General features: G+C 40.0%; 1 protein-coding gene across 3 annotated transcripts in view; it reads right to left on the bottom strand.

The window, feature by feature from the left end:
* FAM3C (FAM3 metabolism regulating signaling molecule C) overlaps positions 1-17,510 on the bottom strand; it is a 52,156-nt gene that overhangs the window by 24,219 nt on the left and 10,427 nt on the right. For 2 of the 3 annotated variants that reach the window (XM_062206681.1, XM_062206699.1), the window contains exons 2-5: positions 15,130-15,184; positions 10,200-10,304; positions 3,446-3,475; positions 2,621-2,744 (exon numbers count right to left, since the gene is read on the bottom strand). In XM_062206681.1, the coding sequence (XP_062062665.1) occupies positions 2,621-2,744; positions 3,446-3,475; positions 10,200-10,304; positions 15,130-15,142 (272 nt within the window). In that variant the 5' untranslated portion in view covers positions 15,143-15,184. Of the gene's footprint in view, positions 1-2,620; positions 2,745-3,445; positions 3,476-10,199; positions 10,305-15,129; positions 15,185-15,628; positions 15,667-17,510 lie in introns of all 3 variants that reach the window. The other variant, XM_062206691.1, reaches the window with a different exon arrangement.

The following is a 17,510-nucleotide window of genomic DNA, read 5'->3' as shown; positions in this document are numbered from 1 at the left end:
ACACCCAGCTACCATGCACAGCCACGACCGTAACTTGCAATGACTTACTTGCATTTACTGCTTTGGAAGCTGATACCCTTACTAGACTCCAAGTTCCACAAGAGGGTGGACTATGCTCAATAAAACCTTGTTACATAGGTGTACCAATCATGCTTAGAAAAGTCAGACTCTTTCTTTAAAGCTACAAAAGAAGAAGAAAAAGAGGAGGAGGACAGAAAGCAAGCAAGCAAGCAACCAACCCATGAACCAACCTTTAGGCCTTCAACATAGAAACATACTGGAAAAAGCACTGGACTATGAATTGGTCCCCGTAGTGTCTCCACTGGGGATCCCTGGCCAATTATTCTGCCATTCTGCAGGGACTATTTTCAAGACCCGAGGCCTAGCTATAAAATCCCACCAATGATGTAATCTCTCATGGGATTGGCAGGAGGCTTGTTGAAATGAAGGTGGATAGGTGGTCTGCCTCAATTTAATGGTTAAAGAAATTGTACAAATTTTACATGGCAAGCCTACCATGCTAGAAGCAAATTCCCTGGCTCCTAGCCCAGTACCTTATTATTATTATTTTTTAACCAGGCTCCACTTACATGCTCTCTTTCTTTTCTTTTTAACTTCCATAATCAGGGAACAGAAACCCTGCTAGTAAAAAAGGAGTCTGAAATCTTTTTCTCCTCATTAAACTTACATGCTGCAAGGGGGCAGCGTAGGTACTCAGAGATCATCTGTGGGCAGCTATTTTAAAGGAACTTTCTATCATTTAGAATCAAACTTGGGGTCTCTTCAGCCAGATAAGGTGAGAAGCAGAAAAGGGAATGTTTTTTACAAGCCCATAAGCTTCTACGATGCAAATGCTTTATTACCTCTCAGCAAAACAGAACTATACTGAGAAATCAGAAAATAATGCAATAACTAAAGATTATTGTTCCTGTGAAGGAAGGAAATGACCAACAGCATAACGATCATCTAGCTGCTCAAACGTTCACTCTGCAAGGAAAGTGTTCCATGTGGCCAAATGACCTTCCACTCAATAACCAGCTGCAAAGAGGAGCAACAGAACAACTTAAGATCATGTACATTTCAAAGAAGAGACACAAAAAGAGCTGGGAGAACCTGCTTAGTTTAGGCTGAATCTCCTCTCTATAAAGTTATCAACTCTACACAACTAATGCCGTATTTATTATTTTGCATGAAACTTAAGTATGCTCACATATCTAGTTTTCTAGGTGATAGAAGACTAAAAAGAAACCTACCAAAAGCAGAGTCTGCACACCAGAGGCAGGAACTTGAAGTTACAAGGGATGGGTGACACCAAGGTAGGATACTGCAAAACCTAAAATCCATACATTGGAGAGGATCTCAACCTAGGAAACCACCCAGCTTAGTGACAGCAGGGTGTGCGGCAATGGAGCTGAGGTTCTAGCTGGATCGTGTCACACTTCAACAAGCAGCACTTGAACATTTAAAATGAAAGGTGATGGCTTGTACGGCAGAGTTCATTTCCTAGGGCAATGCTGTCAACAGCACTTTGCCATGACAGAAATAAATATTCTGTGCTATTCGGTTCCATGACCAGGAGCCACGTGTGGCCACTGAGCACCTGAAATATGGCAACTGTGACAAAGGAACTGAGTTTCTCATCTTAGTTAGTGTCTGGTGGCTACCAAAGGTTACGGTTCAGATGTACAGAATTCGCCCTAAGGAAATTCCACATGTTTACATGAAGCTGGAACAGCTATCTTCTCGCTGTCTTGTGCACAATTTAAGAATTTTGACTCCTTAAGTGCATGAGGAATGAATTGTAAAAAGAAAACTAAAATCAACTTCCCTTAGTAAAAGCATGCCCAACTGGCTGGCGCCACGGCTCACTAGGCTAATCCTCTGCCTTGCAGCACTGGCACACCTGGTTCTAGTCCCAGTCGGGGCACTGGATTCTGTCCCAGTTGCCCTCTTCCAGGCCAGCTCTCTGCTGTGGCCCGGGAGGGCAGTGGAGGATGGCCCAAGTGCTTGGGCCCTGCACTCCATGGGAGACCAGGATAAGCACCTGGCTCCTGCCTTCGGATCAGCTCAGTGCGCTGGCCGCGGCGGCCATTGGAGGGTGAACCAACGGCAAAAGGAAGACCTTTCTGTCTCTCTCTCTCACTGTCCACTCTGCCTGTCAAAAAAAAAAAAAGCATGCCGTACACACTTTCAGAAGATCCATTAAACTCAGGTTCAACTATTATTTATTTATTTTATTAAACTGATTTGAAAGGAGTGGGAGAAACAGACAGAGACAGACACAGAGAGATCCTCCATCCTCTGGTTCACTTTGTTTGTTTGTTTTGGTTCACTCTTGAGATGCCCACAATGGCCAAGGCAGGGCCCAGTGGAGGCCAGGAGTCTAAACTCAATCCAAGTGTCCTAGGTGGGTGGCAAGGACTCAACGAGTGGAGCCATCACCTGCTGCCTCCCAGGATGCACGTTAGCAGGAAGGTGGTATCAGAGGTGAGACTGGGACCTGAGCACTCCGGCGCAGGAAGAGAGCATCTCAAATGGCAGCTTACCCAGTGTGCCGTGTGCCCATCCCTGACTACAACTTAATAGCATATTTTATAGTTTCCAGTCGGCAAATACTTACACATTGTCTTCCAGGCAGATTTTGGGTCCCACCACGTTGGCTGCTCCACTTGCCATTTTAAAAGCAAAATGCTTCTCAGGACAAGCTTTTGAAATTCCACATTTATATCTGGGAGGCTTTGTAGCTTTAGGGGAGAAAAAATGATTTTTTATTGTGGGGGGTGGTTTGGTTAGAAAACAAATTAACAGACTACAATTAGTTTGTTTTGTAGCTCAAGCCACAAAGGAAGGGTATCAGGTAAAGCATTAGGACAAACATATTTTAAAATATATGCTAAAATTCGTTTCCCAAAGGTTTCAAAGATCTCCAAACATTCAACAACAAAATACAAAAAAAACCAGAACCTCCTGGGAAACCAGCTACTAATGGACAGAAATGGATCAGTAGTATGATTTTGTTGAGTGTAAATATTTTTGTCTATTCTTGAGCTTAATTTTATCCTGCAGAATGCAGGAGGCTGGAACTGTTACTTTATATTTCCAGTCCATTTCTATAATGGGTTACCTCCAGGACCACCCAAAAGTTTAATGTCCTTCTGACTATCTGCCCAAGTAGTGGTTCCAAAGAAGAGCTCTCCTTTCACTCCTCCATAACTTTCTATACTTCAAGACTGAAACTAAAATCAAAGTGCTAATGAAACAACAGTCCTGTCATGAATAAATACCAAGATCAGGTCGCCCAATCAAATAACATGCTTTTATCTTTAAAGATCAAGGTCTAGTATCAGTTTTTGCTCACACTGAACTGTTGAGATTGCTTGAACAGAAGCTCTCACATGCCTAAGTCAGACAAATCAATTGTAAAATATCAAGAAGAAACACTTACAACGTGCAGCAATGTCCAGTGCTGACCTTGCTAAGGGGAAAAAAAAAGTTACCTTCATTAGAAACAATAAGCATACTGGGAAGAATGTACTTTTTAAGCATATGTAGTGCTTCTAATAGGCTTTAAATATAAAAATATGTGAATGTTTGCTCAGTATAAGATTTAAAAAAAAAAAATGAACACCACTTCAGAGAAAAAGTAAGAAAGTAACATGACTCATTATAAACAATGTTGTGGAGGAATCCCAGGAGGCGGCAGCTGACCACTGCCAGAAACTTTCATTTTCACCGTCACACTGTTTCTATTTTGGTTACTAAACATTTAAATCCCAATGAGAAAGGTAGCCTATGAGCTATGAACAGAGACTTCGGTGAACACTGGTGTGTTGAGCATGGTGTTGGGCACATAGGACTTTCAAACCCATCTTAGTGGCTAAGAGATTGGCAGGATGGAGAGAAAGGGTGATGGGGAGCTTTAATTTCTCCAAAACAGAAGTGTGCTGGGTCTAATAAAAAAATTAAGGTCATTCCTAAAGTGTTGTAATTCATCAGTTCAAGGAAGCCAGAAGGTCAAATCTTAACTTGAATGCAAGAGATCTCAACTGGGCATTTACCACAATTAACACTTAAGAGCTTTTTAAATGCACTTGCATCTGATCCTAGCCCAACAGACTGTAACTCGGGTCATCAAAGTGCAGTGGACGGCCACTGCCTGATTTGGTTAATGAGTATGCAGTGTGATAAACACCAGCCAGCTGCCTGACTACACATAGTCCCTCAGTTTTTATTTCTGTAACATTGTGAATTTCCTGTAAGTCAAACTAGGGAACAGAAAGTTGAAGCTGATAGTACCTAAATGATTAAGAGGAGGACAATGACCAAGTAAGCAAAGCCTTAATAATGCAACAGAATACTCAGAACATTATGCATCATTAAAGTCACAAAATCCACAGGGTGATTAAGAGTACAAGGACTAGAAATTCTCCACTGTCCTAGGCAAAGGTGTTATCATCAGACCCAGCTATTACAACTCTGGTGGATGAACGCTGTTCGAATCAGAACTCTGGTCTACCGGACCAGCGGTAAGGAGATTCTAACAGTGTTCAGCTAACAGTTCATTCACATTTGCAGGGCACTCACTACAGTCCAGACTAACGATTTCATCATCGTCACTGTTTTAAGGATACAGTGAGGACAGAGCAGTTGACTGATTTGATTTGTTCTAGGTCATCACTGGGAATTGGCAGAACTAGTTTTCAATGATGTACCTCATCCAAGCACCCAAACTCCTGTTATACCACCTCTGAAAATGGCCCTGTCTGAGGTCCTATGATTACATACACAAAACCTGCTAGTCTTGCCAGGAGCAGGAAGCCAGGACAGGAAGACTTGAGTTCAAGACTAGAGACAGGGAATTCAACAAGGACAGGACACCACTTAAGTGATCCAGGTATAAAAGGGTAGGAAAGCCTCCCCAGACTCATATACAAAAAGGTAGTGACTGTGTGTTTGAAAAAGGTAGACAGATACACCAGCTACAGAAACAGCACTGGCAGGACTTGGGAATGGACCAGATGCAGAGATGACAGAAAGAGAGGACACAAGGATATTGTTCAAGGATTTCGCTTCAGAAGAATTAATTTATTCAATCACATGAGCCAGTGAATAAAATACCATATCTGCACTCAAGATGCTTATAATGTGCAGAGGAGATGGATGGGAATCAATGGTGAGTTCTGTGTTGCACCTGTTCATTGTAAGATCCGAATGGAACAGGTTAGGGGACAGCTGTACATGGAATCTAAGGATTAAGGTAACTTGGAAAATTAGCAAAAGGGTGAATCATCCAGGGAGAGGTTGAAGAGAGCATGGAGCTGAGACGTCAATAAACACATAATGATCTGAGCAAAAGGAACTTTAAGAACCTTGGCTGGCTGAGGAAAAGGATACAGACAGGAAAACAGGGATTAGTCTCTGGAACAAATTAATTTGCTTGTAAAATTCAAGACAGAATAAGCAGCAATTGCTACTCAATTTTAAATATCATTTACTGGGCTACAGTTCTGAGAAAACCCTTTCTTAATCATCAGGCCATGAGCTCCATTCAATTTGTATACAAATAAGGGAAGAAGAGGCTTTAAAGTAAAGAGACTCCCGTGAAAACTTTTCTTTGCATTTTTACCCAGTACACATCAAAACTCAACTTCCTCTACCAGGCCTTGAATACTAAGGATATTAATACCTGGTGGTCGGCTGGCGCCATGGCTTAACAGGCTAATCCTCCGCCTTGCGGCGCCAGCACACCGGGTTCTAGTCCCAGTCGGGGCACCGATCCTGTCCCGGTTGCCCCTCTTCCAGGCCAGCTCTCTGCTGTGGCCAAGGAGTGCAGTGGAGGATGGCCCAAGTGCTTGGGCCCTGCACCCCATGGGAGACCAGGCCTACCACGGCGGCCATGGGAGGGTGAACCAACGGCAAAAGGAAGACCTTTCTCTCTGTCTCTCTCTCTCTCTCTCTCTCTCTCACTGTCCACTCTGCCTGTCAAAAAAAAAAAAAAAAAAACCTGGTGGTCAAACAGGTAAATTCACCTTACCAAATAAAAGGGCATTCCCCAAGTGCTAACACAATCTGAAAAGACAAGCATCCCTCCTCTTCTCCAACTCCTACTTCTCCAACCACATGAAAATTTTAATCTTTAATTTTTAGCAAGATTTACAACATTTCCCTTCAAGGAAGAGTAACAATAAATCTTTCTAATTTGGTTGTATCAATGAATGTCAAGTAATTTTTGCATACGTTACTTATCAATTTTTTAAATCTAAAAGTGTAGAAAGAACAGTAAGTACTTACTGTAGCAATATATATAAAAATAATTTGGACTGTGTTCAGTACATTGACTAATTCAGTATCCATGCTAAAAAACTAACACTATATTAGACCACAACCAGGAGTAGGACTGGCATATTTTATCCATGTCAATATCCTGGTTGTGACATTGTACAGTTAAATAGTTTCATTAAATGTTATCAATGGAGAAACAGAATGACATGTATGCAGGATCTCTTGAGTATTATTTCTTCAAATGCAGATGAACCAATAATTATCTGAAAATAAAAGGTTCTATCTAAAAACTTTTTTTTTTTTTTTTGACAGGCAGAGTGGACAGTGAGAGAGAGACAGAGAGAAAGGTCTTCCTTTTGCCGTTGGTTCACCCTCCAGTGGCTGCCGCGGTAGGCGCACTGCGGCAGGCGCACTGCGGCCGGCACACCGCGCTGTTCCGATGGCAGGAGCCAGGTGCTTATCCTGGTTTCCCATGGGGTGCAGGGCCCAAGAACTTGGGCCATCCTCCACTGCACTCCCTGGCCACAGCAGAGAGCCAGCCTGGAAGAGGGGCAACTGGGACAGGATCAGTGCCCCGACTGGGACTAGAACCCGGTGTGCCAGTGCCGCAAGGCGGAGGATTAGCCTATTGAGCCGCAGCGCCGGCCTAAAAACTTTTTAAAAATCACAATCTACTCATACTTTGAAATACTAATTGCAAGTAAATTTTGCATTCTTCCTTTTGAGGAATAACTTTGCTTTATATTTCTGAAACAACAGTATGTAACAAACCAGATATGGTTTATAGAAAACTACCAAGTAAGTCATTAGATCAACAAGTTGAAAAAGAGGGAAAGCTACTCACCAAGAGAACTGTAGTTAAATTGCATGAATCCCTAGGGCTCTGATTATAGACACAAACTCTAATGCTGGGCCAAATGTGCTCCCTTTTTTAAATTACGTTAGAAGCTAAACCAAGTGGCAAAGATAACCATAATTATCTTTGCAAAGAGTAGGAAACGAGAATTAAAATCCCACAAATTACATTTTTATCAATTCAATGGACCGAAATTCAATAATGTTTCATAGAAACACTGTACTACTTTAAATACGAAGTCAAAATAAACCATTTGCACTAAGAATGCCTAAATCTAAAAGATAAAATGCATATAATAAAACCTTGCAGGTTCTTGACATTAGGAAAAATCAAAATGAAAATTAGGAGACAACTCTTCCAGTTCAAGTATAGCTCAGTGTTTGTTCACAGCTCTCTGCCAGTGCCTGACTTTCCAGTGATTTGGCTTTGCATGAATCCCACTCTGGGAATTCCCAAATCCTCAATTACCCACATTTACGTACACTCAATCAGTATTTAAAGAATCAGCACTAGATGCAGGGTGAAATATCAAGGTATATTTATCCTCAAGACTTACTCTCAGGTCAAAAGACACATGGAAGAGAAAGAAGAAGAAGAAACTATAAAAATCAGTGGTAAATTGAGAGACTTAAATATCATGCAATCAGAACAAACAGTTCAGAAAAAGGAGCAATGCAGCCTGTTAGACAAATAGAAGCTTCAAAAACCTTTCTCCACAAAAGGGATATTAATGCAGAGATTTGACAACTGATAAGGATTAGCAAGTGACACGATGTACAAGTTGTGTGGGGTAAGGAATGAAAATGAGCAAAGTCCTAGGAATCAAAGGAGAGCCCGTGGTTTGTGCCTGTCGATGGTGGGCATGTGGGCATGAGCAGTGTGTCACACAGGGAGAAGAGAAAGGAAAAGCTCGTGTGCTATCCTAAGCAGAGAGTTGGGATTTTACTCTGTGGGAATCGGAAGTACTGAAGGTTCACGTGTTTCAAGAGAATGGCTCTGGCAGAGATAAGACAGGTAGACGGCAAAGACTGGGAACAGACATACAGCTGTCACAAAGATGTTAATAAACACAGACGAGGGCAAAGATGGGAGATGGAGCACGAGGGCAGACGGCCGTGTCTGGAGGGGGTCGCCAGCTGTGTGTGGGTAACGACTGCCACACTGTGCTTCCCCAGCCTCCTCGTCACTTTTCTCACAACAGTGGGCCTTTCCCAAAGCACCTATTCTCTTTGTCCCAACAGTCTCACAGCTTCCCCTTTCCCAAGGACCCTCCTTTTCTTGCTGGTTCTGTTTGACCAAATTTTCACTTAAGGCCTACAGACATGTAGAAGTCTGTCCATCACTTTACAAAGGTAACACATGTGCAGCATCCATCGGTATCAAGCTATCATCCCATCAGCTTATTTCCTCACCCCAACATTTCTTGGAAGCAGTAGCTATAAATGTTGCTTTCCAGGGCAACCCTGAACAAGCCCTCAATGGCCTCCGTGTTGCTTTTGCCACACTGTCCAAATGAAAACAGCTGTGCTCTGGGCACTAGGTAGTCCTAGATGTACACAGGACTGAAAAAGCATTCTGGAGTCACACTCTGCATTGACCACTTGATTCAGGAGGAAAATAACCAATCCACAAAGAGGAATGCCTGAGAGGGAGGGCCTTATTACCTGAAAAGATGAAAACTTGTAAGAACAGGGTCTGAAGAACTTTGACTAGGATTGAACTCTGAGAGATCTCTGATACGGAAGAGAGAGCCATCAGACAGACAGTACCAGTGTATTCAAACTATGTGGGATACAAGCGGCAGAATCCAGCGCAACACAAAGCAGCACTCTTAAGTAGGCATCCTTGAAAAGTCACCTGAGTATCTTTACAGAGATTCTGAGGACCACACATCAGATGTGTCCAAAGTCCTGCAATGTGGCCCATGTTGGGACTCTCGGCACCGTCTGGGAGCCTGCCAGAAATGCAGAATCTCGTGCCCCTCCCCAGACTGCTGAATTAGAATCTGCATTTACCAAGATTCTCTGGAGATCTGTTCGACACTGAAGTTTGAGAAGCACTGGCATAAGAGCATGAGAGGAAATGAGTTAGGTCTTGATGATCCCTTTCAAACATTAACTGTGAACCACAAAGCTCATCCAGAGCTCTCAAAGTTCTCTCATTTAACTTTCACCTGCTACCTTAAATTACTGTTTCCAGGTTTCACAGTCTCATTTTCTCATGCCTGAGTTTTTTAATAGTTTAAATAATACTTCAGGCAAAGTTAAATCATTATAAGAAGGACCTGTGAAGATAGATTTACTAACTTCAAATAATGAAGACCTATGGTTTCCAGAAGACATTCAGAATTACTCTTGTATAAAATCTTAGGTTAAATTTAAATAAATATGTTCCATTTTAGTATGTAAACACTAAATTCTATTTTTCGCTTCCATAAAGATATATCTACAGAAGAGATACACTTAGCATGTAATTGAGATTCAATTAGATATTAAGTATAGCCATTTAAAATAGCATTAAATGTAACATTCCTAGAAAAACATTTCAAATGTTACAATATTAAAAATTTTGTTGAAAACTGAGTTAATGTTTCTCATACTGATACACTTAAAATATAGAAACAGGTAAAAAGAAAAATATCACAGAAGGAAAATACCATGGCTGATAACTAAAATGTGCTGACGTGACTATAAACACTTGGCAACTAAGGGCTAGAATTGGCTCCAAGTTTTCTAGCAGTCAACTGAAACAGAGAAGCAACTTAAAGAGTATTCCACCTTCTAGAAGCTGCACTTAGAAGTCCTGATTAATGCCTGTAAGCATGTGTAAAACAGACTCTAAAATATGTTCAAAATGAAGGACAGAAGATTCATGCCTTACACTGGATTAATTCTAAAACTGCTTATTTTATGTTTTAAAATATTCTAATGAATCATTTTACCGATACAAAAATTCCTTTTCTAGAAAGACTAACACCCATTGACTGAATGCTGAGAACTGACAGAAATTTAGAGAATAACATCAAAAATAACGTGTAAAAAAGGGGAAAAATGAAACTTACCAAATAGATTTCCTAAACTCGCATCCATTTTTATTTCAAATACTTGAGATATAACATAAAATGTGAGTAAAAATACTGCCACAGCTACCACCAACTTTGCAGCACCTGGATAAAGGCAGAAATAATTCAACATGAGTTTACAAGCCCGCAAATCTTGCTATGCAATTCTATGAGAAGTGCATGTTTGGGTGTTGCATTCCTATTTCTTTCCAACATAAAGGGAAATACTGTTCAGAGATGTTGCAGTAACTTTGGAGTTTCTGGAGATACTAATGTCAGGATGAGCATTAAGCAAGGAGTTCTCAAGTGAGATGCAACACATCTCCTCCTGGTGTGGTCAACCAGTCTTCCTCCTCACACCTGCTAAGACAGGCCTTCACTGCTCAGGAAGACGTAACCTGGCATCTATCACATATATTTAATGCACTTAGCTATATGGTATAAGGACAGTCTCTTATTTTTTATGACTTTATAACTTTGATCAAAACTGAGTACCTTACAAATAGCGCTGACATTATTGCTTAATATGAATCATCGCTCATGTTATTTTCACCAGAGCTAAATAAATCTAGGATAGGAAAAGGGAAAGTACAAGAAAGGAAATGGGAAATGACATGAAAGAATTATGTTCCTCTTACTCAGAGGATTCCAGGGATATCTCAATAGCTTACAGATGAACAGTATTAGTGTTTGCCTCTGCAATCTCCACTCTATTGCCAATGGCTTCATCTGCATTGACGATCATCTTACTGTCCTTATGGAACACGGAAACTGCCCAAGATTACAGATTAACTGGAGGCCAGGGTCCTATCAAATATGGCAGTCTGCCCGGCCTTCCACCCTCCACACCAGTGACCACACTCCTCTGAAAAATCACCAAGCTCAACTTACTTGGTAAGAAAGTTAACACACACACACACCCCTTCACCTTCATTCTAATTTCATAAACCTGCAAGAATAGACTACAAACTCAGAGGGGAGGCTGTGCACTGACCACACTCGGAAAAGCTGAGGGTGCAGAGGCAGCAGCTTCTCAGAGCTGACTCACTTCTACTTGGAAACACTCTTGACGACGGCTACGTAGGGGGTGGGGGACTTATGGAAAAATCTGTTGGCTTCCTCAAAATTTTGCTGTGAATCAGAAATTGCTCTAAAAAGTCTTTTATATAGAAAAGAAACTCTCTATTATTACAGAAATGATGTGGCAATGAGGAAGTCTAACTAGAAAACTAACCATAAACTGCCTCCTTCGTCTATTTACTACATGCTCCCCCCAAATCTGTTTCTGGTTTTCAAGAGCAACTACAAGGTGTTTTTAGTGCAGAAACACAAACATTCCAGGAGGCTTTAAACAGATCTCCTAGGATGTAGCAGAGTGCTTCATCTGCATTAACACTCTCAACAACTGTTTGCTAAACAGATGAATGACAACAGGTGGTAGAGCCATCCTCCTCCATCATTTAAGATCATTTAAGATCAAGACAAAGGCTTAAGGATTATATATGACATGACAGTCTTATCACCTTATTTCTAATAATCACCCGCAACCTGATATGGAAAGCAGATATGAGGGTACTTCAAAAATTTTGTGAAAAGTGGAATTAAAAGATATTTATTTGGGTGTAAGAAAATTTTTAAAATCCATGCATGGCTTTTCAATAATATGCATTTTCTTTTTTAAAAAATTATTTATTTATTTGAAAGTCAGAGCTATAGAAAGAGAGAGGAAGACAAGAAGATATCTTCCATCTGCTGGTTCACTCCCTAAATGGCTGCAACAGCCAATGCTGGCCCAGGCTGAACCCAGGAGCTTCATCCAGGTCTCCCACATAGGTGGCAGGGGCCCTAGTACTTAGGCCATCTCCTGCTGCTTTTCCCAGGCCATTAGCAGGTAGCTGGATCAGAAGTGGAGTAGTCGAGGCTGGCGCCGCAGCTCACTAGGCTAATCCTCTGCCTGCGGTGCTGGTACCCCAGGTTCTAGTCCCGGTCGGGGCGCTGGATTCTGTCCCAGTTGCTCCTCTTCCAGTTCAGCTCTCTGGGGTGGCCCGGGAGTGCAGTGGACGATGGCCCAGGTCCTTGGGCCCTGTACCTGCCTGGGAGACCAGGAGAAGCACCTGGCTCCTGGCTTTGGATCGGCGCAGCGTGCCGGCTGTGGTGGCCATTTGTGGGGTGAACCAATGGCAAAGGAAGAGCTTTCTCTCTGTCTCTCTCTCTTACTAACTCTGCCTGTCAAAAAAAAAAAAAAAAAAAAAAAAAAAAGAAGAAGTGGTGCAGCAGTTGGGACTGGAGCCAGCACCCATATGTGATGCTGGCATTGCAGGAGGCAGCTTTTACCTGCTCTGCCACAGTGCTGGCCCCAATAATATATACTTTCCAAGGACTTTCTGAAGATTCCTTGTATATAAAACCTTCACTATTCAAGATTGAGATGTCCGAATGATTAAAATACCAAGTTTTTTGTAACATGAAAATTCTAGACCAAATACTACCAAGTTGACCCTGAGCTTACACTAAACATGTTTTATACATACACACACATATATATAGTAAATATATGTAATACATCCTCACATATAACACAATGAGCCTACTATACTCATAAACTGAATGTTATAAGCATAATCTTATTTTCAAAAGCTTTTCAAGATATTATTTTCACTATACAAATAAAGAAAACAAGTCTAAAATTTCAGATCACCTGCCTAAAGTCATAACTGGTTAATGGTAATAATGAGTCTTAAACCTAATACCTAATCACTTATACTGAGGATCAATCAGTGGAATTAGGAGCAAGTAAAAACTCGAAGGGAGAGAGAAGTTAGAAGTAGAGAAACTTGGCAGAGCCTCTATAATGGTGAGGTCTGAAATCCCTCCAGGGTGAGTCTGAAGCCAGAACTAGCACTGGAGGGGCTTAGCCATACCACACCGTGATGTCCATTCCAACTCTCCATGAGATTCACTCTGATAGCCAGGGCTGTACTAATTTGAGTGTGTCCCTATTTTTCAACAAACAAAAACAATAAACTTCAGATGCAGATGACTCACCAGGAGAACAATTTATGTCTATAAGGATATTTCAAAGCAACAAGATTCTTTTTTAATTGGAGGAGATTAGTTAAAAGCAACAGATAGTTAATTTTTCTTTTTCATTTATTAAAGGCAGCCCTCAAGACCTATGCTAGAAACAGTTCCAAATATAAAATGACAGGTGAGTAAATAATTACCTATCAATTAACCTGGACATCAATTGTCAAAATCAGAGAAATGGACTAGATGAGAAAGTTAATTTCCACTAGAAGGAATTTAGAATTATTTGAGAAACTTTTTGATAATTTCAAACCACCATACTTAACTAAGTGCTTAAAAAATCAATTGGAAACATGATACCACAATCTGCTACACAAAGATCAACAAAAGAGTAAAAGAAAAAGGAAAAAACCAAAGCTTTTTTTTTTTTCCCCACACCACAGACAAGCTGCAGGTTTCTGGAAATATTTGTCTTTAAAAACTACTTAAACAAGGCAAAGAGATCCAGTTTTTCAGATTTCAACAAAACCATTGTTAACAACACAAAGTTATCTCAGTTTAATAATCATGTTTCATCAACTGCATCTTATTCTACACAACTGTGACCAAAGGAAGAAGATACCACCTTGACTTCAGGCATTTCTCAGAAAGGATCTCGCAAGAAAATAATTTGATTTACTGGTGAGATAATGATATTATATTATACTAATTATATATTAATATATGTATTACATATTACATTATATTATAGAAAGACTATCTTGATTTTGAAGAAGTACAACTGATCACACAGTAGAAATTTCTATGGAAAGAAATTCTTGGACTTCGGCTGCATTAGAAGTGGGGAAATGCAGTGTACTTCTATTGTACAGGTAGGAAGAAGGCATCAGCCCCTGCAGTCACATACAGATCTTTCCATAATGCTTAGACATAATTAATTTAGTACTATGAACACCCAATGAGAGTTTTCAATTTCCTCCTCCAGTACACTGCTTAAGGAATAAATTGACTATAACATACAATCTAATAAACAAACAGCCTCACTTAGGCAGATTGAACTGACAAATACTGAGAAAGACATATATTTTACCGAATCTTTCATATACACTAGTTTTAAGTGAATACTTATTTGAGATTTAAACTTTAAGTCATTTATCTCTACAAGATAGAACATTTACCATAAACAAAAATCAGCCCTCCAAGGTTTTAAAAATCATTCCATATTCCCTATATTCCATATACAGAATAGCATATACATTTTATATATATACACACACACACACACACACACACACACGGAATTATATATATATATATATATATATATATATATATATATATATATAAAGCAAATAAGATCAACATTTGGGAATACAGGCATGGACATTAGGCCTATCAATTAAAACTCTAGGTAGTGGCAGTTAAGTAACTGGGTTCCTCAGAGACCCAGATTAACTTTCCAGCTTCTAGCTTTGGTCTGGTCCAGCCCAGCTCCAGCCACTGCAGTCATTTGTGTACTGAACCAGCGGACAGGAACTCTCTGTGCCTGTTTCTCTCTTTCAAATAAGTTTTTTAATTTATAAAATTTTTTAAAAGACTATAAATACAAAAATTACTTGGCATAATTTCAACAAAAGGTTTGTCCAAAGAAACTTACTTAATGCTCACTAGATGTCCAATTGCGATTTGCTGACAACCTAAAAAAATCAGAATGCTAAAAATTGCTTAATGTGTTGTATTTCAGCTTAGCACTCAATACAGAAAAAACTATTTACCTTGTTAAGTTATATTTCAGCTTTACACTCAATAAAGAAAAAAAATTATTTACCCTCTCCCTTTGTCATTACTAAACAAACAGGTTACACAAAAAGCAAAATTATTTCTACCGAATTAAATGTCTTACCTGCTACCCTCATGTTTGGTTTTTCAGTGTATGGCACTTTTCATTAAATAAGCTCCTAAAAATCAAAAGAAAAGGCAAACATCATTAAGTCTAGAACAAACACTGTTCCCTAGATTGAGTTTGATTTGGAGTACATATATTAAACTAATTAAATAAATGTCACGACATTTCTAAGTATTCTACCAATATTGACATTTAGTAAAAAACTCACTGAGCCTGTTTCCTTCACTGGACCATAAAACTCCAAGGAGGGTCAGCGTCTTACACTGCTGCATCTCAGCTCCCCAAGCTGAATGAACAAATGAGTAGAAACCTGCCATCAAAGTGGCAGGGCTTGGCCTTGCCTCTGGCTCCTGACCCTGGCAACTGCTAATATGCACCCTAAGAGGAGGCAGGTGATGGCTGAAATCACTGTGTCCCTGACACCTATGTGGGAGACCCATATTAAGTTCCAGGCTCATGGGTTCCTGGCCCAGCCCCAGCAGTTGTAGGTACTTACTGGGAGTGGACCAGTGGATGGGAGATCAGTCTGTCTGTCTAGTTAAAAAAAAAACATGCCATCAATCAGTCATGCAATTATTATTCTCAGTGACTATGCATCTGTAAGCCACTTTCAGTATTTAGTTCCAAACCTTCAGTTTGCAGATGAGGTAAAAAGAGGTTAAGCTGCTTATCTAGTCATAGAACAAATTATTTGCAGAAAATGGGCTAGAATTTAGGTCAGCAGGCTCACTCCTGTACATGATGGGCACTCAGAAAAAAGTCATCTTATTTTAACACCAGAGTCCCCTCTTCCTCTTTATATTTTTGTTTTTTTGAATTCTTTTTTTAACTATTATTTTTGAACTTAAATTTGTAAAACAGTATGTTCACAAGTATAGAAGTGCAATTCTAAATATCCCAGCCATCATCATTATTAACAGAGTAATTCTATACTACAAATGAAGAAACTGTTCTTTGAAATGATTGTAAAATCACGAAGAAATAGACACAGGAAAAAAAAAAAACCCTCAATGTGTATGTGTGTTTAAGATCAGTGAAATTTTAAAGACAAAATGAAAAAGTTAATGAGTTTGATGGGAAAGCTATGTTAAAGTTTAGCTACACAGATTTCAAAGTCAACTGCTATTGTAAGGAAACTGAATTCAAAAGGAAATTTTAACGAAGCAAATTAACCAGAAACACCTATTTCTACTTTAGGTTATATTTAGATGTCAGTGTCCATGTAATGCCCAGACTGCTTCAAATGTAAACAATGGCACACTTCTGAAGGAAGAGAAAGCAAAGTGAGCCATGGTTTTCTTTCTGACTGGAATCAACAGGGAGAGGGGTCTGGCCATCACCCAAAGGCGCAAGGCTCTTATACTAGATCCCCATCTTCCATACAATCTACTCTGAAGAAAGCATCAACCCTTAACCTGAGTTCTGCATTACTGCTTTTGTTTTCCTTTGTTATCTGAATACTTCCACATAACAGGAAATGTCACGGTTAACTATTTAACTACTTAGCCAGGCTTGGAAAATACTAAAAGGAACAAGAGACGTTAAAGTACCCACAAACCATCTCATGACTGCAGGAAGAAATTCCTCAGTTTTGCAAATGAAACTCTCACGTGGTTGTAAATCCTCTTTTGATTTCAGCTAAACTGAACTGTGCTATCACAACACACACATTACCTCTTGGTTACTATTCTAAAACATCTTTAGTCTTATTCTGAGTGGGGATCTAGGGAAATTCCTTTGAAAGTGTGATAAGCTGTTGGGCACTGGACATCTGCTATTTCCTTTTGTGGCCAAAGCTGTGTAATTACGATCACTGTCTCATACATCTATCACCTAAGTTTGTCACTTAAGTTTGTAACTACACTCATCACTACTAAGACCACAAAATAAGCAACTCTGTCAAGCTGAAGAAAACCGTGTTCTATTAAAATTTCTTAGAGAATTAACATTTAGTAGACTCTCTAAATTAAAAGCTCATCATGGACCAGCACAGTGGTACAGTGGGTTAAAGCCACTGCTTTTGTGACACCAGCATTCCCTAACAGAGCACTGGTTTGAGTCTTGGCTGTTCAGCTTCATGTGAAATGTGCCTGGGAAAACAGTGGAAGATGTCCAACTGCATGAGTCCCTGCTATCTATGTGGAAGACCAGGATGGAGATTGTCTCCTGGCTTCAGTCTGGTTGGCTCACCCTGGCATTTGTGCCCATCTTTCTCTCTCTCTCTTTCTCTCCTTCTCTCTCTCTCTGATGCTCTGACTTTTAAATAAATAAACCTGTTTTTTTTCACTCAAGTGAAGTCTCAGCCACAAGGCATCTTTGAGTATAAATCAGCATAAATGGGCAGTGAATGTATCTGAGGGCAAATCCTGGAGCATACT

The sequence above is a fragment of the Lepus europaeus genome, chromosome 1, assembly GCF_033115175.1.
Source record: "Lepus europaeus isolate LE1 chromosome 1, mLepTim1.pri, whole genome shotgun sequence".
In the NCBI taxonomy this organism is placed as follows: domain Eukaryota; kingdom Metazoa; phylum Chordata; class Mammalia; order Lagomorpha; family Leporidae; genus Lepus; species Lepus europaeus.
This window is presented reverse-complemented; position numbering and strand designations above follow the sequence as displayed.